Source organism: Larus michahellis, chromosome 21, assembly GCF_964199755.1.
Source record: "Larus michahellis chromosome 21, bLarMic1.1, whole genome shotgun sequence".
Classification (NCBI taxonomy): Eukaryota; Metazoa; Chordata; class Aves; order Charadriiformes; family Laridae; genus Larus; species Larus michahellis.
The window spans coordinates 5,686,392-5,710,158 of NC_133916.1; the positions used below are offsets into that span (position 1 = coordinate 5,686,392).

General features: G+C 58.4%; 2 protein-coding genes across 3 annotated transcripts in view; both read left to right on the top strand.

The window, feature by feature from the left end:
- The first annotated feature begins 2,180 nt into the window (after nt 1-2,180).
- Nucleotides 2,181-16,384, top strand: IKBKE (inhibitor of nuclear factor kappa B kinase subunit epsilon). 2 transcript variants are annotated; one of them, XM_074564526.1, is made up of 20 exons: nt 2,181-2,605; nt 3,401-3,541; nt 4,018-4,147; nt 4,575-4,756; nt 5,075-5,235; nt 5,723-5,833; nt 6,088-6,267; nt 6,610-6,812; nt 7,663-7,727; nt 7,807-7,898; nt 8,676-8,777; nt 10,119-10,194; nt 10,293-10,405; nt 10,653-10,729; nt 10,991-11,030; nt 11,885-11,986; nt 13,902-13,998; nt 14,525-14,628; nt 14,902-14,973; nt 15,749-16,384. In XM_074564526.1, the coding sequence occupies exons 1-20, from the start codon at nt 2,519-2,521 to the stop codon at nt 15,780-15,782; spliced, it is 2,169 nt and encodes a 722-aa protein (XP_074420627.1). In that variant the 5' UTR covers nt 2,181-2,518; the 3' UTR covers nt 15,783-16,384. The 2 variants fall into 2 exon arrangements, with proteins under 2 accessions (XP_074420627.1, XP_074420625.1); XM_074564524.1 differs by lacking the exon at nt 15,749-16,384 and adding an exon at nt 15,277-15,584 and having other exon boundaries at nt 2,408-2,605.
- A 4,455-nt stretch (nt 16,385-20,839) lies between these two features.
- Nucleotides 20,840-23,767, top strand: part of RASSF5 (Ras association domain family member 5) — a 34,789-nt gene continuing 31,861 nt past the window's right edge. The window contains exon 1 of the mRNA XM_074564320.1: nt 20,840-21,176. Within this exon, the coding sequence (XP_074420421.1) occupies nt 20,840-21,176 (337 nt within the window). The remainder of the gene's footprint in view (nt 21,177-23,767) is intronic.

A 23,767-nucleotide genomic window follows, 5' to 3' on the forward strand; every position in this document is an offset into this window, starting at 1 on the left:
GAGCTGTGTTTTCCTTCTGCACGGGGAAAGGCTTCTTCAGCATCTCCAGCTCACGTCAACAATCTTTTTTGTCTGCTTAGTTGGGGGTTATCACGCAGCAGCCCAGCCACACTGCATCTGCACCCAGAGCTCGGCAGAGCTGTGTGGATGGACCGACGGGCCCGTCTGGGGGGACAGGCACAGGCTGGAGGGCGCAGTCACCACGTGCATGGAAAATAAGCCTGGAAGTGGCGTCGAGAAGCCACCCCGTCCCTTGCTCTTCCTGTTGGCGGAGCTGCAGCAAAATTACTTTGATCAAAAGTGACTTGAGGTTTCGCTTGGTTGGATTCCCGTCCCTGCGCGGCCGCAGCCGCGGGCTGTCGTGAGCTCTGCCGCCTGCCGCCAGCCCGAGACGCCCCTCGGGACGCCGGGCAGGGCCCCTGCCCCACAGATCCTGCCCCTGCCCCACAGGCCCGCAGCTCAGCAGCTCCCCACGGCTTTCTCAAGCAGACTCGCACGTGGCTGGGAAATGAAGCTCAGCAGTGATTAGCAGGCTAGCTAGGTGCAGAGTTTGTGTGCAGACTGGGGAAGCATCGTATCGATTTTTGGATGCACCACGCGCTGATGTTATTCACGTACCTTTGCAGGCTTCGTTTTGTGAGGACAGGGCCTTCAGACACACGTCCACACCAGCCTGAAATAATTCCTGCCGGTGGGAGCCTGGCTGCTGGTGCTGAGGCTGGGCAAGGCGAGGCGCAGGCGCCTCTCGGCCGGCAGGAGAGCCGGGGGCGTGAGGAGCCCCGCTCTGCCCTGCACAGGCTCCGGGGTGTGCCCTGAGTGCTCTGCGTCCCACCTGCATCCCACATCCCACCCTGCATCCCACCTGCATCCCACACCCCGCGCTGCGTCCCACCCTGCGTCCCACCCTGCATCCCACCTTGCATCCCATCCTGCATCCCACCTTGCATCCTGCGCCCTGCCCTGCTTCCCGTCTGCCAGCTGCCTGCCTGCGCCGTGAGCCCCTGCCTGTGCTCCCTGCTGCCTCTCGCCCCGGCAGCGCTGGGTGCCGAGGGTTTGGGGCTGGTTCTGGTCCCCCTCTGGGGACATCCCATGGAGGCACTGCTGTAGCTCTGGATTCAGTTCCCGGTGGGACTGTGCCGTGGCCCTGCCATGAGCATCGTGGGGTGCTGCCCGCTGACGGCGTGGGACAGACAGTGTCTGTGTTCACGTGGGGAGCAGCGGTGCTCACCCTGCCACGGCCACCTTCGCTTTCTCTTGCTGAGATGATCACTCTGAATCGCTGCGTGACTCCCGGTGGGAGTGATCCTGGCTCCGCAGCCATGGCTGGAGCCGAGGAATGCCCCGAAATCTCCCTCTGCCCTTTGCTCATCTCTGAAACCCTCTGGGAGCATTTGCAGCCGCCGGGGCTGGGCCAGATCCGTTGCTTCACACACATGGGGGATGGGTTTGCGGCGGGGGAAGGATCAGGGCTGTTTGCTCTGGTTGCACCTGCTTCCTCCCTCCTTTTCTGCGCTTTATTCTGAGCCGTTTTTCCTGGGTCAGGCTCAGGGGCTGCCCCTGGGGACGGGGAGCCGCGGTCCTGAAGGAGCTGGACGTGGGAAGCCTCTGGGACCTGTAACTCCTGCAAAGCAGCTCTCGGAGGTCGATGGGTTGAGCTGAACCACCCTGGCGCGGGCACGGCTTGTGGGCACCCACCCGGAGCAGCCGGTGGCTCCATAAAGAGGGACAGTGGCCACAGCCCATCGCAAACGCATCCCGACATGCGGGGCTGTGTCCTGCGCTGGGGCAGCTGGGGCCGAGCACTGCAAATTGCTTGTTTGCAGCGTGGTTTTGTTGTTTGGTTTTTTTTGCATGACAAAAATTGCATATTTGCTCCACAGGCACCGGGACTGTGTCGGGGCCGTGGGGAGCCCGCGTGGGCAGCACCCAGTGTGGCTAACGGAGGCCGGCCACAGACCCGGGACGCAGGTCCAGCTCTGATTTGCCTCCCGAATCGCGGTGGCTGGTTTGCTGTTGCCGGAGCCCATCCGGGCCAGCGGAGCAGCTGCGGAGCCCAGCACCCTGGGGACGGCTGCAACTCTGGGAATTTTTTTCTCGAGCAGGAAGCTGAAGCATTTCCTCCTCCCGCCGCAGCTGATGCTTGCAGCGCGGGTTTTGCAATCCCATAGGCTTCTGTTCTCGGGGCGGGGAGGTGCCTCTCGCCACCTTGCAGCCCCGCGTTTGTTTGCTGGTAATTTTTTTTTCTTTTTTTTTTTTTCTTTTTTTTTTTGTTTTTGCATCTGTCAGTGTTTCGCTGCTGGCCCTGACAGGTCCCGGCAACAGGGTGGGTTTCTCTTGGCAGCGCTGACGGCCCCGTCCATGCCCAGCCCTTCGCGCGGTGCTGCCCGCTCACTGCCGGCGAGGTAGGGGGCTGGCGGCCGCCTGCCCAGGGGAATGTCCTGCGCCCGGATTTTCTCCCGGGCATCGCCAGGCGAGGACGGATAAAGGCTGAGGTTTGGCGGCGGAGGAGCTGCTGGAGATGCAGAGCACCCCAAACTACCTCTGGAGCACCGAGGACCTCCTGGGCCAGGGCGCCACGGCCTGCGTCTACAAAGCTCGCAACAAGGTGAGTCGGGGGGGGACACATGGCCACCCCAAAGCCACCGTGTCCCCCAGCCCTCCTGCCCCCCGGCATGGGGATGCCCGTGCTCCCCTCCGCTCGCCCTCCCCAGAGCTCCCTTGGAGAACGGAGGCTGCCAGCAGCGTCGGGGGCTGCTTTGGGTTTTATTTTCATTTTTCATTTGGCTCCTTCCCCCGCCCAGCCCCAGGCACCGGCTCGGTCCCGCGGGGGGAGAGCAGCTTTCGGGGCCGGGTCCTGCTCGCCGGCTGCCGGCGCTGCCCTGCATGGCGGGGGGGAGGAAGCTGTTTTCGGGGGAATGCCCAGAGGTTTTGAAAACCCCGTCCTTGGTGATTTGCATATTTCATGCAAACACTTGCCAGGGCTGGAATAGAGACTCTCCGCCTCGCCGGGCTTTGAAGTGTGTTGAAGCAAACTGCCTCTGCGCGGTGGGGCCACAGAGGCAGCTTCGGCTTCCAGTGTGGTTTGAAAACAGCCCCGTCCCGCGGGGAGTGGGGGGAGCTCCAGCCCCAGCCCCAAACTTTTTCTGAAGCTGAGCAAACACGCCACCGTCTCGCACAGGGGCTGCAGGGGCAGGAAGCAAAGGGAGGTGAATAACAGCCGTTTGGTTCTGCAGTGGGGAGAACGCCGGCCGTGGGACCCCTGTTCAGAACACACATTGTACCGTCAGCGTAGTTTGCATCCCGAGCGGGACGCAGGAGCAGTAACGGAGCTGACGGAGCTGCTTAGGACATGGATGGCATCACCTCCCATTTCCTTTTTCTCTTTTTCCTCTTTTCCCAGAAATCAGGGGAGCTGGTTGCTGTGAAGGTCTTTAATAATGCCAGCTACCTCCGGCCCCAGGAGGTCCAGATGAGAGAGTTCGAGATGCTGAGGAAGCTGAACCATAAGAACATCGTCAAATTGTTTGCCGTGGAGGAGACGGTAAGCGGGACCTCAGCTCGGAAACCCGCTGTGACGACTGGGCCAGTCCCGCGGGGCAGCTGGTCTGTGCTGTGGGAGGCGAGCGGGGTCCCGGGCTGCCTTCTCCTCCCTCTGGCTCCACACCAGCCCTTCAGCACTGGGAGCACTGGTGGCACTAGGTCAGTGGGATAGAGCTTGGATGTGACCTGCTGTCGTCCCCTGGCCAAGCATGTAGCACAGCGGGGACATTTGAGCAACCTGGTCTAGTGGGAGGTGTCCCTGCCCAGGGCAGGGGTTGGAACTGAATGGTCTTTAAGGTCCCTTCCAACCCAAACCATTCCACGGTTCTGTGATTCTCCATCTCTGGGTTGTCCCAGCAGGAGAAAACCAGGGACCCACTAACAAAGGGAGGGGACCTGGTCCTGCCTGGTGGGGGGCACAGGCCACCGGCTGGGACACGGGGCTGGCCGAGCCCTCACAGCCGCTCCCCGCCACAGGGCAGCAGCAAGCAGAAGGTGCTGGTGATGGAGTACTGCTCGAGCGGCAGCCTGCTCAACGTGCTGGAGGACCCGGCGAACGCCTTCGGCTTGGCCGAGTCCGAGTTCCTCATCGTGCTGCAGTGCGTGGGTGAGTGCGGGGCTCCCCGTGCCCCCGGCCCAGACGGGCAGCTGCCAGCCACCACGAGCACAGCCCGGGGACAAGAAATGGACTGGGGACATCCCGGTGCTGGTGGGACCCTGCGGGCAGCAGCCCTGGGGTGGGTTTGTGAGCTCAGGGGGAAGCCCTGAGGGTTCGGGGGAAGCCCTGAGGGTTTGGTTTCTCATCCCAGAGCTGCTCCGGGAAGCAGCTGTGGGAACGGGCTGTGCCCCGCGATGGGGGGGCACGAGGGCAGTGCCCCACCGTCTGCTCGCTCACGCTCTCCGTTCCCCTGAAGTCGTGTTGGTCCCCGTTTAAGGGCAACCAACCCTGGATCTTGTCCCCTCTCCATCCCTTCTCACACTCCTACATTCAAACAAACCCCACTGGAGCAAACCGCCTTCCCCCGTGTGCCCAGTGGCAGGGATGAACCACCTCCGCGAGAACGGCGTTGTCCACAGAGACATCAAACCCGGGAACATCATGCGGCTGATGGGGGAAGACGGGCAGAGCGTCTATAAGCTGACGGATTTTGGGGCCGCCCGGGAGCTGGATGATGATGAAAAGTTTGTGTCTGTCTACGGGACGGAGGAATATCTCGTGAGTGCAGCGTGTCGCCGGTCTGGTGGTCCCTGGGAGCCGTGGGGGAAGCTGGTCCCCATCCCTCCATCCAACGGCCGGCCGGGCAACCTGTAGAGAGCAGCAGCGTCGTGGAGAGCCCAATCCCAAAGGGGCCACATTTTTCGAAGATGGGGGGGCTCAGCGTTTTTGTGGTAGAGTTGCAGGTGACGTTTTGTTTGGAGGCTCCAGCGGTAGAAGAGGCCAAAGCGAGCGGTCGGTTTTCAGTGCCAAGGCTCGATGCCGGCTGCAGCCCCACTGGCCGCGTTGGCAGCGCCGCTCTCTGCTTCACCCCCGCAGCACCCGGACATGTACGAGCGCGCCGTCCTGCGCAAGCCGCAGCAGAAGGCGTACGGCGTCACCGTTGACCTCTGGAGCATCGGAGTCACCTTCTACCATGCTGCCACCGGCAGCCTCCCCTTTGTCCCCTTTGGGGGACCTCGCAGGAACAAGGAGACCATGTAGGTACCACGTCCGGCTGGGTGCTGCTGCCTGGGGAGGTGGGACCATGGCTGGTGGCTCTGGGGGCTGCAGGACAACCTGGCTGTGGCTTGGTGCATGCCAGCAGCACCCTGGGACCGTCAGCTGTAGTTTACAGCTCACTTGATCCCCCATCGCCTTGAAAGCCCCGAAACGTAGCCCGTGGCTGATTGCGGTATGGAGAGGGTGCATGTGCTTGTGGCAAGGGATCTGCGCCCCATTTACCGCGTTTGCCCTCAAAATGCATCCTCGTGACTTAGTGGCTAAACAGCTGGAAGAGGAGGCAGGGTTGATGTTTGCTTGAAACTTTTTTGACTGTTTCTTCAAGTATTTTCCCTCTGTGCCTTTTTTTCTTTCTGTGAATTGTGTCTTTCCCAGCCCTTTCCCTCTTTGCTGACCCCGAGGGACGTGGTGCCCAACCAGAGGTCACTTGGCTCGTTTCAGCTGCGAGCGATTTCCTTTCCACAGGTATAAAATCACCACGGAGAAGCCCCCCGGAGCCATCGCGGGGGTCCAGAGGCAGGAGAACGGGAGCATCGAGTGGAGCTACGAGCTGCCCGTCACCTGCCGCCTCTCCACGTGAGTGTCCCTTCCCGGGCTCAGCTCCCGCGTCCTGGCACCGTGGCTGGAGGGGGCGTCCCACCCCAGACGGCACGGGAAGCTCTAACGAGGCAGAGGAGCTTTTCATCTGCAGGTGTCCCAGCTCTGGGGCAGGTCTTTGCTCTACAGCGGGGAAAAGGGGGTGCAAGACAGGGCAGCGTCTCCGTCAGTGCGGTCCCCGTGGCTCAGGGTTATGCCAGTCTGTGCAAACATCCCTTCATCTGCTGCCGCAGGGGGCTGAAGGACCAGCTGATACCCATTTTGGCTAACATCCTGGAGGCGGATCAGGAGAAATGCTGGGGATTCGACCAGTTTTTTGCGGAAACCAACGACATTTTGCACAGGATTGTGGTTGACGTCTTCTCCCTGCAGCAGGCTTCCTCGCATCGCATCTACATCCACTCCTACAACACGTAAGGATGCCAAGGCCCTGTTGAAAGAGAATTTGGGAACTGAGCTCAGGAGCCTCAGCCCCTCATTTCGGAAGAGGGGAGCCCCTGTTCCCTTTGCACCCCAGTTAAACCAGGTTAAAACAAACCAGGTTCAAAGCATCCTTTGCTGGGGAGTGCACCAACCAGCAGCTGTCAGCTCCTGGCATGGCACACGCAGACCCCCGGGGAGGTTGTCCGAGGGGTCCCATTGACCATCTGGGATATTTTGCTGCAAGAAGAGGGTGGTAGGCTGTTAAAGCGGTGGAAGCCTGAGTGCTCACCACCTTGCTTATTCCCCACCCTTTCGTTTCTTTTTCGTTTCAGTACCACCAAGTTTTTGGATGCTGTCTTCAAACAAACAAACATAGTCCCTCACCACCAAGAATATTTCTTTGAAGGTCATCTGTATGAACTGGATCCTAATCTACAAGCTCATAATTTCTGCACAACCACAGAGCACAACCCTCTGACCTTGCTGAGCTCCGCTGAGCAGCCAGAAGAGGTGGTGGGAGTCAGATACAGAGACCGTGAGTACCGTTGGCTTGGAGATGCATCACGGCGCGCGGGGTGGATGCCATAAGGGAGATTTGCTTAAATTATTATCCTAATAGACACCCACGCAGAGCGGGAGGTGCAGGGGTGATGGTGCTGGAGCAGGATTAGGAGGTTTGGGGGCAGTTTTCCCCTGCCGTGTACTGTTGCTCCACGGCTGCCTGCCAAGCAGCATAGTCCACATTTAGTCCACGTACTCGTAGTCCATATTATTAATCCACGTATTCCATAGTCCACATATTCGCGCCATAGTCCACATTTCTGAAACATCCTGCAGGGCTGCACTAAGCTTCCAGCATTGCAGCTGCTCCGGTGCGCGAAATCGCAAGCGGCTGCGGGGTTGGCTCCGGTGGGTGTGAGATGTCCTGGGGGGTCCCCAAAGCCCCGTGGCCATGAACGTCTCCCTTATGAAGAAAGGCTGAGGGATTTTGGTCTCTTCAGTCTGGAAAAAAGATGAATGAGGGGGGATCTTATCAACGCTTATAAATACTTCAAGGGGGGGTGTCAGGAGGATGGGGCCAGGCTCTTCTCAGTGGTGCCCAGGGACAGGACAAGGGGTAACGGGCACAAACTTGACCATGGGAAGTTCCATCTCAACATGAGGAGGGACTTCTTCACCCTGAGGGTGGCAGAGCCCTGGCACAGGCTGCCCAGAGAGGTGGGGGAGTCTCCGTCTCTGGAGACATCCCAACCCCGCCTGGACGCGTTCCTGTGCCACCTGCTCTGGGTGACCCTGCTCTGGCAGGGGGTTGGAGGGGATGATCTCCAGAGGGCCCTTCCCACCCCGTGAGCCTGTGATTCTGTGACCGCTGTCTGTCTTTCCAGCGGCACTTGAGTTTCCCAAGTTTGTCCCCAAGGTGGACGTGGTGGCCGACTGCAGCGCAGCCAAGGTAGGTGGGGGTGGCGGCGTGGGCAGGGGGCAGCCCCGTCGGCGAGGTGCAGCCCCCGGCAGTGCCCTTTGCTTTGCAGAGTGTGGTGGGCGCCGTGCACCAGACGCTGCGCATCGCCCAGGCCCTGCGGCGCTGCCGGGAGCTGCTGGCCAAAGGTCTCCGCTGGGTGATGTGAGTGCCGGGGACACCGCGGTGGCGGGCGGCGGTGGGGCGACCTGTCCCTTCCCAGCACCCAGAGCTCTGTGTGTGAGGAGTTAAAGCGCTCCTGGGTTTCCAGCCACCTCCAGAGAGGGCAGGACCACCACCTCACAGGGTACTGGGAGGGGACCAGCACCATGTCCAGCGTGTCCCCCTGTACCAGGGACACCACGGGGGACACACGTGCCAGGCTGTGAGGGGGCTGGACCTATTGAAAGATACCTCTTACTGTTGTGAGGATGCTTCTGTCCCCACTTCTTAATTTTGAGTCACTCTTTTCAGTTCAGGAGATGCTGAGGAAAACAGCATTATTATTATTATTATTATTGTTGTTATTATTATTATTATTATTATTATTAAAACAGCATTTTTATTATTATTATTATTATTATTATTATTATTATTATTATTATTATTATTATTATTAAAACAGCAATTGATAAGAATAACAACAACAACAACAATAATAATGTTACTGTTGCTGTTATCACCGTGCATTTTCACCGTCCTACCCATCTCCATCGGGGCAGGAGCTTCTTGTGCAGTGTCGGGACAGTGCCCAGGGGGGAGACCCCCCCCTGCCCGGGAGCTGCACCCAGTTTTACCTGCATCCAGCCCCCATTTTCCCACGAGCAGCCAGAGAGGAGCCACCAGCCCCATCCTCGCCCCCCGCCACGCGCGGCCGGCCCCGGGATGCAGGTCAGGCCGCCGGGGAGCGCGCGTTGGATGGGCTGTTTTCTCTCTTGGCAGCGGGAACCTGAAAACGGAGTGCTTGAGGATTTTGGAGCAGAGGAGAGGGGCTCACGCGGTGCTCGCCTGCCTGCAGGTCACTGAGGTGAAGACCCTCGTGCTGTAAGTGTGGCTGGGCCAGGGCAGCTTTGCAGCCGCGGGGATGCGGGCGCTGGGCTGGGCAGGCACCGGCGCTGCCCCGAGGCTGCTGCAGATAAGGTGTAGGACTCTCAAAGGTGCCTCGATAATCAGAAATAAGTAAAATTCCAGGAATAAGCTGGGAGCTGGAAGGTAAAAGGCTTTTTCACTGTATGTGGAGACTGCGGGAAGTGAGCCGCCCTGGCTGGTTTTCCATCTTTGCTTCAGTTTTTAATGATCAGTCCCTGGTTTCACGGGAGTTCAGAATTAGTCCTCGCTCTCCGGTTCCTGCTCCAGGGTTTTCGGGCTCTTACAGCCCATGAGCCACAAAATAAATGTGAGGAGAAGGCAGGGCGGCTGCTGCCAGCTGGTGGGAAAGGGAAAAAGAGCTGTTGCTGCCAGCAGAGTTAAAATAACAGGCAGGATGGCATCAGCTGCCAGGTCCCCGGGGTCTGCCCAGCATCGCTGACCCCGTTCCCTGCAGACAGCCCCGGAGCGCGGGGAGCGCCAGGCAGTGCCAGGGATTAGCCGCAGCCCATCGCGCTGCGTTCCCAGCGGGATGGCATCCCGCCTGAGCACACCGTCCCCAACGAGATGTCTTTTATTGCCATTGAAGAGGCTCCACTAATGGAGCACTCACCGGAGGCTGAATTACGGAGAAGCCCTGGGCCGTCCCCACCGTAACCGCTGCGCCCATTCCCACCCGCGCTGCCCCGGGGAAGCTGAACCCGTTTCATCTAAAGTAACCCACCATTATTTTGCTTTTCTGTTTTGTTATTGTAGTGGAAAATTCTTTGCTCCTGGGTTGCTGTTCTTTTATTCTTTTCAGTTTAGCAAGTCCCTTAATTTCCATTTCATCTAAAAAGACGGGGACACATGGTTCCCATTGGCTTCAGCCGGATTAGCGCGGGGCTGCAGTGCCAGGATGCTGCAGCTGGGGGCTGTTGGCTTATCCATCCCTTCCAACACGGGCTGGGTGAGGATTTCTGCTGACTTCGCCAGCCTGCAGCGCTCGGCGTTACCCTCTCGCACCAGCTGCAGGGAGGCAGACAACATCTGATCTGGCGTAAAGCCAGTGGGTATGAAGCTACCAATTTTGGAGCAAATCGGTCACAACAGGGCGAGTTTTTCCCGGATCAGCACTTTGCATCTTGTGGCTCAGAATGGGTACCCTGGATGCAGGGTTATGTCCCGAGCAAACCTCCGCCCGGCTCCCCCAGGGGCTCTGACGCTGCCTCCGCCACAGGATGGATTTTCTTTGCCAGGTGACGGCCGCCTCTGGATTGTATTCTTCTTAGGGAATAGACATTTTCTGACTTTCCTCAGGTACGAGGCTGTTCCTGCAGGCAGCGGGGTGCCGGCTCTGAAGGATGTGGCCATGGTGAAGACAAGGCTGCAGAGGGTGAGCGGGGACGGGGAGCATCCGCGCGGACGGGGAGCATCCGTGGGTCGGGGCAGCATTCGGAGCCGCCGGCCCCAACCTCTCCTCCCCATCTGCAGGTCGCCGAGGAGCTCTCTCAGTGCTCCCACAACATCTTTGACTTGCAAGGGGCGCTGGACGGGATTTTGGCCGAACTGGTGAAGCACAGGCAACAAGTGCACGAAGACAAAAGGTTTGTAGCGCCAGCTTTACCGAAAGCCCTGCCGACGCGGGGCTGTTCTCAGCTGGGCTGGGCGGACATCGCCGCGTGCTCCCAAACACGTGTAACACAGCGTGCTGTCCCTAGGCACAGACGTGGGTAGCAGCAGCGTCCCTCAGTTACAGCGTGTCTGGATTTCCCCCCAAAGTGCTAATTTCACCCCAAACTCGCCCCCTTCCTCTGGTGGGGCCTCACGCCTCCTTCCCTCTCCCCATCCCAGCATCCGGCAGATCGAGTGCTGCCTGGAGAAGATGCAGCTGATCTACAAGCAGTTCAAGAAGGCCAGGACGTCTCTGCGTGAGTGGCGGGGACGGCGGCCCCGGGGACACGAGGCGCGGGGACACAGCAGGGAGGTCCCTGCCCCCTGCAAAAATGAATGATTTCAGTTTGCCGGGTTTAGCAGTTATTTCTGTGCCGTGACGGTAGTCCCAGGGGCTGCAGCCCTGAAAAGCCCCTTGAGTGGCCTCTGGGTGCTGTGAAATTGCCCGTTTATTGGGTTATTAACAGCAGAACGCGTGGAGTGCGTTCTGGCAGGTGACCGGTGTCTTTCCTCCCCAGGGCTGGGCTACAACGAGGAGCAAATACACAAGCTGGATAAGTAAGTCCCAAACTTCCCCCCTTTCCCGGAACGGCCCCACGCTGCGGCCGGGGAGCCGTTCGGTGTTTCCCGTTGAATCCTCGGGGGATGTAAAATGCTCCCGGGTCACTGACGCTGGGAGAGGGCACCCATAAGTGGCTTCTGTGACGGTTCATGGAGGCAGGACCTTTCCCAGCAAACTTTTTCAAGCTACAGGCTATTTCAGACGAAGATGTGAGAAAAACTCTGCAGACCTGGGGAGCGGGAGTTGCTCTGAGGCCAAATCCCCGTGTGAGACTGCAGAGAACAAGCCCATTTCAGGCTGTTGCTCCCGCTGACTCCGATCACGGCCATTTATTCACCGAGATGCTGATTTAGGAAGCGTCCCTGCTTTCATATCTGTTTGACTTTCAGTGGGAGTAAAGTGTCTGATGGCTTTTGTGCCTTTAAAAATCCTCCTTTCAGTTTCCACTGAAACCAGGGGAATTTAACACGGGCTAGAAATAAAATGCACGCTTCACTATGCACCGGGGGGGGTGAAATTTAACAGGGGGCTCCTTTATGTTAATTAATCTTTGCTCAACTTTGGACACTTGCCGTGAACTCCAAGGCAAAGACTTCTCAGAAGTGCCACGGGGTGGGGGTGACCGCCCGGCTGTCCCTGCCTGGCTCCCCCCGCCCCTGAAACCTCCCTCGCCTCTTCGTCATCACTCGGCTTTGTTTTCTCTATTAACACTGATGCAAAATCCATTCCTGAGCATCCAGTCCTCCACCGGGGAGCCAGCTTGAGGTCTCCTGCCACGTGAACTGGGATGTTCATTTTTGCACATTTAAGGAAATAAGAGCGTTCTCTCTTTTTTTTTTTCTGGTTTTAGGGTGAATTTAGGGCATCTGGCCAGGAAGGTCCTGTTGATTTTCCAGGAGGACTGTGTCCAGCGGTACCAGGAGGCCCTGGCCCTCCATGGCACCAGGATGAGGTACCAGCCCTTCTCCCGGCTTTTGGGACTCTGGCTTTCGGGCCCCGGCGGGGATGGGAGAGGGGATTTCCCAGTAACCCACCAGCGACCGGGGCTTCCGAATGCTCTCTGCTATTGATCGAGGGTCGGGATGCGGATAGAGACGATGCTGTTGGTAACTGCTGCTGAGGGACCCCTAAAGGGGTGGAAATCCTGCTGTGCACGCTGGTTCTTATGCCGTGCCGTGTATTTCTGCCCCATTGTTTGAAGTTTTGGTTTTTTTTAAAAAAAAGCCCCCTAAACTTGCACGTTGGCTTCAAGCGGCTGGTTTCCTTGCTCTCTGATGGGAAGAGGTTATTTTATCAGGACAAAATTGCTATTGAGACAGAGGGATCTACTTATTAGGAATGACTTTCTGTTAAATGGCGTTTGGGGAATAATGCAAAGAGCAAATTGCCTTGCAGTGATTGAGCACAAACCACTGCCCACGACAGCAGCAAAGGGCAGGGACCAGGGGGAGGCAGCTGGGGGAAGAGGATGTTGCAGAAATTGGATTCTTACGGCAAGGTTGCTTTTAGAGAGCAGCATCCATCCCCCTGGGCTGCCAGCGTGGGCGGAAGGGGGATGGTTTTCCACAATGCCTTGGAATCGAACCGGCTTTTGACCCTTATTTCTGGCGTGGAGTAGCCCCGCATAGGATTTACCGGGGGATGGGGAGGGTGAGTTTTTAGGCGAGAAATTTGTCTCGGGTGCTCAGGAGCGCCCCAGGAGCAGCCCCCTGCCCCTGGTTTCTCCCCGTTCAGCCTCAGCTCGCGCAGCCGGGGGTTTCCATGCTGCAAACCCTCCTCCACGGGCGGGTTTCGCTTTGGGGACAGAAGCTGTTGCCCACAGTCACCTCCCGCCACGTCCCATGGCGGGACAGTGACATCTCCCCTTGGCTTCTGCGGGAATTTTGTCTCCGGGTGAGATTCCTCCCCGGGTGTCGAGCCCCCAGGCCCGTGCAGCGCAGGAGCCCGTCTGCACCGAGGCAGGGCTTTTACCTTTGCTCACAGGGAGGAAAAAAAAACTTATGTTTTTCTGGAGTATTTTTGTATGTGTTTTTTCTGTCCTTAGGGAGAAGGCATTGTGAGTCACAACTGGATATTTTTAATTTATTGTTATTTCGGTTTTAATTGTCCTGTTTTGAGTTTCTTCCTGCGAGCAGCCAGGGTTTGTGGCGTGGTGGCTGTTTTTCTGGGGGCTGGAGGTGGACCAGTCACCTTAAATATTCTTCTTTTTTTTTTTTTTTTTAAGCCAAACCAACCCTTTTTTTATACAACGCACGTTTTTCCTGCCGGGTGCCTGGCACCTCTGTCCTGGCAGGAACGGGACAGTCGGTCCCCCCCAAAAAATGACAGGAGGATTTACCGCCGAGGCCGAGGGGGGGACGCGCTGCTCACAGCATCACCCCCCGGCAGAGCCCACCCAGCGCTGCCCGTTCTGGGCTTTGCTGTCAGTGGAGCTGCAGCAGGGACTGTCCCCAGGGGGTGCGAGGGGGAACTTTTCTGCTCTTCACCCGCTTCAAACGTGGAAGGAGAGGGTGGAAAAGGCAACGCAAACCCAAGGATGCTCCGTCCTCCAGAGGGGACCAGCCTGGGCATTAGCGCGGCAGCAATGGGCTTGAGCTGTCTCTCGTATAAGCAAGACTTTCCCTAATTAATTTGCTGTTAGTGCTGTTTGTATAACCTCGCCGACCGTGGCTATTAGCAGAGCTGCAGCCGTAATTACAACGCTGTTGTGACTCATTTGCATTCCTTCAGGATTTTAACTCGGATCCAGAAAGGTTTGCAGAAAGCAATGCAAAAATAAAACAACACCAACAAAAAGAAAAGTGATGCAATGCTTCACACTGCTGCTGAGCGTCGACTGGAAATTTTGTCATCGTTTTTCTTTCTAGGAAAGTTTGTGAGGTAAAGAAGCATCTGAAGAGGCTCAGCAACCACATCAGCGCCTGCAGCGTGGAGACGATGGAGTGCCAGGACTGCCTGCAGAGCGTAGGTGCCCGGGGATGCTCCCTGCTTCCAGACAGCGCTGCTGCTCCCCTCTCCCAGCACCCCCCAGGAGCAGGGCAACACCGGGGCGTTTTTAAAACTGCTGCAGTTTTTCCGGGTGATCCACACTGGGGATCTTGCTTTTTCCCCATCGAGCAGAGGAAGGAGTGGGTAAACCTTCGGCAGGGGCACCGCTGGTCCCGCCGACTGCCTGGCACTGGGGACTCCGTGCCCAACAGACAGGAATTGCTGCAGTGGAAAAGATGATGCTTCACCTCCGGCTCCCCCCGTGCTGACGGGCTGCAGCACAGCCACCCGCGAGACGCCCTGGTCCTTTGGTTATTTTATTTGGCATGTTCTGAAGAAGCAGATGTGCTGGGCGTGACTGCGCAGGTGTCATTTCCCCGAGTGTTTTGTCCCCCTCTCGCCCCGGGGTGGGCACGCCGCGCTGGCGGGGCTGCAGGGAGGGTCAGGCCACCGCGACCAGCCGGGGGCTGCCGGGGGCTGCCACGTCTCTCCATCTCTGCAGGCTCTGGACAGGTTTCTCCAGATGGAGAAACAGAATCCGGCCCCGGTTCCTCCCGCACCTTCCCTCGTCCATCTCAGCCAGGCACGCCAGGAGATGGCTTTTCGGTGAGTCTTTCGGAAGGGGGTTTTGTGGACAGCCCGGCTCCCGGGGAGCAGCGGGACTTCCCGGGATCCTCTGCAGGAGCGACAGGGCGAGCGCTGGGGCACGGGCTCGGTGTCCGCAGGGCTGGAACAGTCTGCGTTGAGCCCTTCACCACCCCGTGGCCCTGCCGGGTGCCATCCCCCCTGGGTGACCCGCGGGGTGTCCCGGCCAGCCCTTCTGCAGGGAGCAGGGGGCTGAGCAGCACGGGGGTAAGGGGCTGGTTGTGTCCCCGGCAGGATGCAGGAGCTCCTGGAGCAGATGAGGTCAGTAACTTGTGATCTCCAGTTCAACAACAGCATCATCGAGCGGTGAGTAAGAGCAGCCGGAGACACCTCTCTGAGCGGCGGTTCCTGCCCCTGACAGCAGGACGTGCCCTGGGAGGGGGCGGTGGGGCTGGGGGGACTCCCTGGGGGTTGGTGAATGAGCCCCGGTGTGGGGAGCCGCACCTGGTGCCCACCACAACCACGGCTACCCATGGGCTGGTTCACACGGCGGGTGTTACCGGCACCAAGTTGACATCACGATCTGGCAGCCGAAGAGAGTTTTTCTTCCTTGGGAGTTTCAGCATGATCTTCTGCAAATGCTATGTCATGTCTACACCCTCTTCCCAGCCTTTTTCCTGTGCTGCTCAGCACCGGAGCTGCTGACTGCCACGGAGAAGTGGATGCTTTCCATTTCTGGATGAAACGCTCTGCAAACCCCAGCATCCTACTGCTGACAAACCTCCCCCCGCCCCCCGGGGTTTCTTCCTCTGCAAAGGTTTTTTGAAGATCCTAATGCAAACCAGCAATAGGAATACACATAGCAAAATGTCACAGAGTTTCAGATCAGGTTTTAAAAGGAAAAAAAAGAAATCGGCGATTCCTCCCAGCTCTGTTTTTACAGGGCCAACTGTGTTATTGCAGCATGTCCGCTATGAATAAGGGGATAAGAAAGGTCTGGTATGCTTTTGATGTGAAGAGCTTATCCCAAAAGACACTGGAACAAGCCCAGAGATTGGTGCCCAGCCCAAATTGTACTCTGGGGCTGCACGAGCCTGGGAGATCCCTCTCTAGCCTAAAGCCTCTGGTTTTGTCCCTGCAGGTTAAGTGGGGCTGCCCCCACTCCGGGTATTTGAGAGACGTGGTGAATTTGCAGCTGCTGAAGCAAAACCGCTTTCCACAGCAGGGAACACTTACAGCACTTTGCTTCCAGAGCGATGGAGGCGTTTGACGTTCGTGTTTGAGGAGCTCTCTGTGTCCTACCTCTCCGCTCCAGCACTTTTGCACAGTTCACCAGCATTAGCTTTGACTGGCTTGCAAGCCTTGAGCCTTCGGAAGTTTGACCAGAAAATTGGGGTTATTTTTTTTCCTTTTAAAAAGTGCTTGAAGGACTTCATGTTTTTCTAGCTTCTCTGTATCACCATGTCGGATGATGAAGAGGAAGAGGCTAGACAGATAAATTATCTTTTGCTGTCTTACTTATTTGGAGATTACTCCCACTTTTTAACGTACTTCTGCCCCCTGAGGCTCCGTGGAGCAGGGAGGTGCCCAGGGCGGGAGGGATGCTGTGCCTGATGGGTGAGAGACCGGATCCAGCCCGGGATGGTCCCAGTGCTCTGCCGTGGGTGCTCCAGCCTCTCCTCCTGCTCCTCCAGCCCAGCCCCGGGTTTGGGAGTGGGAAGTCGCGGGAGGCTTCTCTTTTTTTGGTACATTTCTATAAATGTAACTAAGTTCTGTGTTTATGCACGTGGGGGTGTGTGCCTTCTCCAAACAACCCTGTATTGAAACTGTGCCTCCAGCCGCCCAACCTGGGGGTGCTACTAAATGCCGAGGCAAAATCGCAGACGAAAGGGCTCCCACGAGCCCCCTCCAGACACAGCTCTGCAAGAGGAAGCAGGGATATTTCTTTGCCTTTTAGGTGAAAGACGAAAAGGAATCCTAAGCAGTCACCCCTGCCATTAACGCGCAGGGAGAAAGGACGCATTGAGCTGTGGAGGTGACAGCAGCCGGGGTGGCAGAGCTGGGACGGGGACAGCAGGGACACGCAGGGGCTCTGTGGGGCTGGCTGTGAGTGTTTGGAGCTGCCCTGGGCAGGAGATGCCCAACACTTCACTCCTGTTACACTCCTGAGAAATAGGATGGAGGGGAAACCCGTTACCCCTCCACCCCATTGGCCCCCCCGAAGCCCATCGAGAGCTATGGAAGGACCCCGGCGCTCCGCGTCGGGGCTGTACCCAGCCCTTTGTTAGGGGTGGTTATTGTGCTCTGATTTTCCTGCTGGTTTTTGACCTTGGTTTTTACGAGGAGCCATAATCCTCCGGTTATCGGCTGAGTCAGCTGCTCGCCAGCAGCAGCGTGCGGAGCAGCGATACGGGCAGCCTGGGGTCTCGGGAGTGTGAGCGTTCGATGGTATCAAGGAGCTCTTTGTGGGACGAGTCAGACACGCCGCCCTCCGTCCACCTCTTCCTGCCTGTCCCCGGGGTGATTTATGGGTTGTCACCCAGATCCCACAGCCCACGTCCGTAGCGCAGCAGAGAGCAGCGTCCCGGGCTGCAGCAGAGCCAGGCAGGGCCATGACTCCCATCCAGCCGGGCTCAGACACGCGGATTTACACCCGGGGGACTCCTGCCAGACCGATGGGCAGCATTTTGCCTCGGCTCTTCCCACCCCTGCCTGGCACACATGAGCGCAAAGACACATAAATCCCTGCCCTGGGCTCCCTGTAGAGCCCCCGCCCCCCTGAGCCCTCCCCCCTGGGAAGGGGGCTGCACTAATGATGCTCACGGGGTGGCAAACGTGGGAAGCACAGGTCCCTTTGGCCCCGCGGTCTGGCGGTTGGGGGGCTGCACTGGTGGCAGAAATGAATGTCTGGATTCATTCCTGTCCCCTGCATAAACCCCTTCCCTCCGTGTCTGCCCAGTTTCTACCTGTGCGCAAACCGTGACCGGCTGCCGCGGTTAACGCAGGTTGGAGCAGGGACGGGGGAGTCAGGACTTTGGCAGCAGCAAAGTCCAAGGGTGAGGGACTCGCTGCAGCTCCCGGGGAATGACTGTGCTCCTGGCAGGAGAGGCTGGGCCATCACCCGGGCAAGCAAACGTGTCTGACTCGAGCACTGATGCTCAAGTGCCTGCCTGGACCTGTCCCTCGGCAGAAAACAGAACACCCAGCTCTGCCCTTCACCTTTCCTCCAGTTCCCTTTCCAGCCTCTTCTCGGGAGGGGACACGCGTTAGCTAAACCGAACGCCTTCAGCTGGGTCGGGGCCTGCCGCGGCCGTTCTGGTCCCCAGAGATTGTCCCCAGCCCCTGGGAGCCGGGACTCAATGTCATTTCAGTGCCCAGAGGCAGGGCAGGGACAGGGAAAGGGGGGGCTGCCACGGATGCTCCTCGGATTGACCGTGGCAGCAAATGTTTCTAACCTCTGCCGGGAGATATATGGAGAGATAAGGCAAAATAGCGCATCCCTGGAGCTGGACAGCTTGCCGCAGCGCTGCCCGCGTCTCAGCACGGCAGCAAAATGAGGAAGGAACGGCGGCTCCAGGGCTGTGCCCGGCTTTGCTTTCTTGTAAGAACAGGCCAGGGCACCCAGGAGCTCCCCCCGCCCCGGAAACCTTCCCCAGCGGAATTTGGCACCAACCGCCCCCTTTCGTTTTAATTGTAAAAACCAACATCCTGACTGTCAAACCCAACTGCCTACTGTAGAAGAGGTGGAACTAAGCCATCGCTTAAAGGCTTTTCTCCCGCAAATTATTTTCTAGGATTCTCCTAGTTTTATAACGAACGTTATTTTCGATCCAGCTCGAATTCACTGACATCCCCTGTAGGAGCAGGGCAGGGAGCCCAGGCAGAGTCTCCCGCCGCACTTCCTCGGATTCAGTGGAGCTGCGCTGATTCGTACCAGCTGAGCGTTTGACCTGGAACATGTTTGGCTTTGACAAAAAGGGATTTATTTCTTGGCAAAAAGAAAAAAGAGTTCTTGCTAATAGCCCCTGTCATGCTTAAACTGCCATAACACAGCAGCTGCACAGGGGGCTCCCGGAATCCAAATGAAACAGGAATTTTCCTGACAATGTTAATTAGTTTTTTTTCCCCAAAATATTTTAACCCTTGGCCTAAAAGAGCTTTCTACACTGTCAGACCTGAATACCTGCAGAAACAGCTGAGAAGGATAACGACCCTGCCATATCTCTTGTGCAGGTATGAGCCAAAGCTTCCGACTTTGTCAGAAAATCCTACAATTATTTGTGCTAGAAGCTGAGGTCTGCAGCTTCCCTGGCCAGCCCTGGCACAGCCGTGTCAGCAAGACGCAGCCACCGCGTGTCACCCGTGGGCAGAGGCTCCTCCGGCATCCGGGAGCACTTTCCCGGGGATGTCAGCCTCTGCTGGAGCATCTCCGGGGGGAAGCTGTCTGCATGCTTTCCGGGGATTTCCTTGGGGGCGAGGGAAAGCAAAGCCCTCTGGGCGCAGCGGGAGATCCCCGCCTGCCTCCTCCACCCCGACACCGCAGAACTGAGACTGAAACTGTGCCCCAGCATGGAACTGGAAAAACAAACATCCAGAATGATTTTAGCGGGTTCCCAGCCAGGTGCCAGGTAGATCTTTGCCCTCAGAGAGGTCGTTTGCTTTCCTGCAGGTGATTCCTTATACTATGTATGGTCTGGGAACAACACAGGATAAAATACCAAGTTTTTGGGAAACCCAAGAATAAATCTGCTGCTGTTCTCAGGCAGAAGGAAAGGACGCATGAAAGTGAATCAGGATCTTGAATGGGGAAGAAAAAGACCTTCCAAAAATTAATCTTGCTACTTAGCACAGAACAAAACTAGAATATTTCAAGCTGCATTATCGCTCCTTTGGTTTGAAGCTCTTAATAGTGACTGCTTATGGCACTAGTCTTTTGTAGCTTAGAACCAGCGTTTTAATCCATCTTTCAAATTAAAATCCTTGAAAAGGATTTAGATATCCTTGGCTTATCCTGTCCTCGGGAATTCACGAGAGACATCAAATTCAGGTTCCCCTGAGCCCAGAAGCCAGGATTCACACAGCCCAGCATGGCACTCGCTGCAGCCACCTCTTCCTCTTCCCCTGGCTGCTCTCACTCAAACCAAAGAAACTGAGGGGCAATTCTGTCTGAGTTACGTATTTAAACCAGTGTGACTGAGGGCGGCAGAGAAGGGATGATCTGGGTTAGCCCACTAGCCCACAGCCTGGGCAGTGCAGGGCCAGTCACGTCCTGCATGACTCGGGGTGACCGTGTCACCCTCTCTGTGTGCTGGGCTCCATCCGGACACAGGGGAAAAGGGCGATAGCTCATTTCGTGCCTCTTCAAAGGTGTTCAAAGGAAGAGAGAGTCACTTAGTTATCAGACTGCCGGAGCGGCAGAGGACCACGCAGCACCTGGTCCAGCCACCCTCCCTCGTGCTCCCCTCCGTTGCCCAGGGGAGAGGTTTGCTAGCCAGGCACGGGTGCCCTCGGAGCTGGAGCCTGCTCGGAACCACTTCAAAATTTGGCCATCATATTTTCCCTTTCGCATTTCCCACAACCACGAGAGCCTCATCTGGGAGAGATAATTGCCTCGGCTCACCGCCCTTAGCGTCGCTCCGGAGCCCGGCTGGCGTGGCAGTGGGGAAAGGTAATTTGCTCCAGCTGCCCCCAGAGCCTGCCCCACACACACGCGTCCTGCCAGGAGAGGGTCTGCCCCAGCCTGTTTTGGGGTAGTGCCCCAGGCCCGAGCTGGCAGCTCCCGTGGCGGCAGAGCCCGGGACACGGGGTGGGACGTGGCTGTGCCCAAACGGGAGAAAGCCCCTGGCTCTGCTTTGCGCCGGGGGACCCGGACCCGGGGGCGATGCGTGCACTCCCCGCAGCAGCCCAGGTCCCCGGGGGGGGGTGGGGTGGGGAATTCCCACGGGGGGTGTGCGTGTGTAGTGCGGGGACATCCCACGGCGCGGGGAGGGGAATCCCACGGGGAGGAGAGTTTCCACGAGGAAGTTTCGCACGGGGGGTCCGCTGATGGGTGCCGCGGGTGGGGACCCGAGGTCCGGTCCTCGGGGGGAGGGGGGGGGGTTGTCTCCACGGGAGGGGTCCCCCCTAGGGCCAGTCCCGGTCCTCAACCCCCCCGCCCCCCCGCCGTGTCTCCTCCCCCCGGGCCGGCCCAAGGCGCCTGCGCTGCCCCACGCCCGCCCGCCGCTCCGAGCCCATGGCCTCGCCGGCCGTGGGGCCGTGCCCCCGCCCGCTACCGCCCTCTGCGCCCGCTTCCATGCGCCGGCGGCCGCCGGGCCCCGCCGCGCTCCCCCTCGAGCCGATGATGGGCGGCCGGTCCCCGGGGAGCCCCGGCGGGGCCAGGGCAGCGCGGCGGCGGCTGCGGAGGCGCGGCGGAGCCCCGCGGTTGCTGCCCGACGTGCGGAGCATCTTCGCGGGCCCGGGGGAGCCGTCGGAGCGCGGTCACGGTCACCGCTTCGCCCTCCGCCCCCCGCGCCGCGGCTGGTGCGACCTGTGCGGAGAGGCGGTGCGGGAGCGCGCCCTGCGCTGCGACTGTGAGTGCTGCCTGCGCCCTGCCTGCGCCTCGCTCTCCCGCACCCCCTGCCCGCACCGCAGCCCTGCTTCTTCATCCCGCACCGCAGCCCTGCTTCTTCATCCCGCGCCGCAGCTCTGCCTCCCCGTCCCGCACCGCAGCTCTGCCTCCCCGTCCCGCACCGCAGCCCTGCCCGCGCTCCTTCCCGCACTCCTGCCCGGGCTCTTCCTCCCGCAGCGGCAGCACCGGACCCGCCTCCTCCCCTTCCAGGCCGCTGTAGACCCTCAGACCGCCCCCCCCCCCCCCCCCCCCCCCCATTTCGGGTGCCGCGGGGACCCGCCGGGTTTGCGGGGAGGGCTCCGCGCCGGGATTCCCTGGGCGGGGGCGGGGGGGTCCCGGTGCTGCGCTCCGGGAGCTGGAGGGAGGAAGGGACCTGGCCGGGGTGTCCCCGCAAAGGGACCGCTGTCGCCGGGTGTTGGGCACGGGTGCGGGGAGGTGCTGCCGGGGCGGATTTGGGAAACGAAGCTTTTCCAGGAAAGCGGGGAGTATCGGCTAATCGGCAGGGTTGCGAAGGGGCTGGCACCAGCGCTGGGCAGCATCTCCTCAGTGACCAGGGAGGATTTGTGCTTGTAAAGCTTTACGGTGAGGGGGAAATTCCTCTAGCAATATTAAGTTTGTCAGACACCTTGCTTTGCCCAAACTCCCCAGGTAAAGAGTGCCCACAGCAGTGAGATTCACCAAGATGTGTATTCCTCATGTCAGACAGACTGTGTTCGTGCTTGTGTTGTTGTAGGAGAGATAAATCTTTCCATCGTGTGGGAGGGGGCCCTGAGGGGCCGTAAGCATCACACACTTTGTGTTCCGTGTCCCTGGGGGGGCTGCTCTTGAGCCATGGGGCGTTTGCGTGGTCCTTGGAAAGGTGCCACCTGCATTAGTCGTTGCGGCGGCGGTGGTGCGGGTGGGGGGATGAGGCTGGGGCAGGGGAGGTTTGAGGGAACCTGTGTCCTGGGTAACTCGGTGGTGTGTGCTGCGCTGGCTGCTGGCAGCAAAACTGCTCCTTCCCAGCGTGGTCCCTCGGCACGTCCCCTGCCGCAGGCTGGGTGGAAACTTGTCTTTTCGGATGCAGCTGCAGAGCTGCGCTTGGGTTTGAGTGACTCGAAGATCTGCCGGTCGGGGTCAGCTCAGCCTCTTGTTTTTTGGCAGAAGCTGCTAATGCCAATGCCATTCACCCCAGCCTTGTGCCCACACGACCACCCGTACCCAGGCAGGGGCATGTGGGGCGCAGGTACCCTCAGCGTGGAGGGCAGGTAGTTGGTGCTGGTGGTTGTTTGGGTGGAGGGAATGAGCCGTGTCCTGCCCGGGGCCCAGCTGGCAGCTGCGAAGCTTCGTTGCTCGTTTGCTGGTTCGTTTGCGGGGGTTATGCCAGGCACGTGCTCTAACACCAGCCTCGCCGGGGCAATTAGTCCCTTGCTCAGCCCGTTCTGGTTCTTACGCTCGCCTTTCCTTAGATTATGAATCAATTAAATGTTTCTAGTGGTGATTTGCATAGCGCGGCGTGAGCAGGGCTCTTACATGTGCCTCCTGGCGCTGTTTGGAAATGAAGGGCAATTGGGAGAGACAGCCGTGCCATATGGCCCTGCTGCATCGCATTAAGGTTTTAGCACTGACTGCTGTTAATTAAATGTAACCCAGCCGTCACCACGCGGCCAGCACAACGTGACGCAGGAACACGCCGGGGCCGATGAACTTGCTGCGTGGTGCGTCGTTTGAGAGGGGGTGATGCAAATACGTTTTGCTGGCCCGTACCTTTGCCTTCTGGCTGCCGTTCCCGATTAACTCCCTCCAAACGCAGTAAAGGCCAGTGTTCCCGGGGGCCGGCGGCTCTGCCCTGCTTGGGCACCGGAGCAAAGGTGTGAATGAGCCTGCTTAAAGAAACAAGCGTGGGTTTATTCGAAGCAAAACAAAACTCTGTCGGGGCTCTTGTCTTTCACCAGGTAGTCCTGCAAAACTGCCACAGGGCTCATGCGCGAGGTGAGATACTGGGCTGTGTGTTTTGAAATCCCGGTCTAAAGTAATAATTGACAGAATTTTGTGGTGCGGCTGATACTATAAATAGTTGTTTTGAGGGACTTCTCCTCTGGCAGGATTTTTTCCATAGTTATATTGAAACAAAACTTAAATAACTCTATTTCCCTTTTCATTTCAGAGGAGAATTATTCAGACTGTGGGAGTAGTTCTGCCTCTAAAATTCCCCAAACAACCAGGCAGCATTGCTGGGGGGGGAGGGAAGGGGAACTTCTGTGGAGATGCTCATTACAGCCTCAGCATTCCCTGTCATCCCAATAGTATATCCTTTTAAAAATGCCCGAGAGCTGCAGACAGGGTGTGCTGTCCTCCCTTGGTGAACATTTCTTTTTCTTCTGATGCGGAGTTGCTGCTTATTTGCTTTTGACTTGCAGCCTGAGGATACTCAGGTTTTTGTTTGTACAGTTCTGGCCTATTTTTATTTGCATCAGATCTGGGGTTCTTTAGTAAAATGCGAAAGCGGTATTTGTTCCTCCTCCCTCCCCAAACGGTCCGTCTCCCTTCCTGTCCATGCCGTGGGCACGGTGT

Excerpts from the sequence above, each read along its gene's own strand:
- IKBKE (XM_074564524.1), top strand. The coding sequence starts at position 2,519 with ATGCAGAGCACCCCAAACTACCTCTGGAGCACCGAGGACCTCCTGGGC. Across the intron at positions 14,629-14,901 it reads CGCCAGGAGATGGCTTTTCG|GATGCAGGAGCTCCTGGAGC; the intron begins GTGAGTCTTTCG and ends TGTCCCCGGCAG. Across the intron at positions 14,974-15,276 it reads AACAACAGCATCATCGAGCG|CCTTTTTCCTGTGCTGCTCA; the intron begins GTGAGTAAGAGC and ends CCCTCTTCCCAG.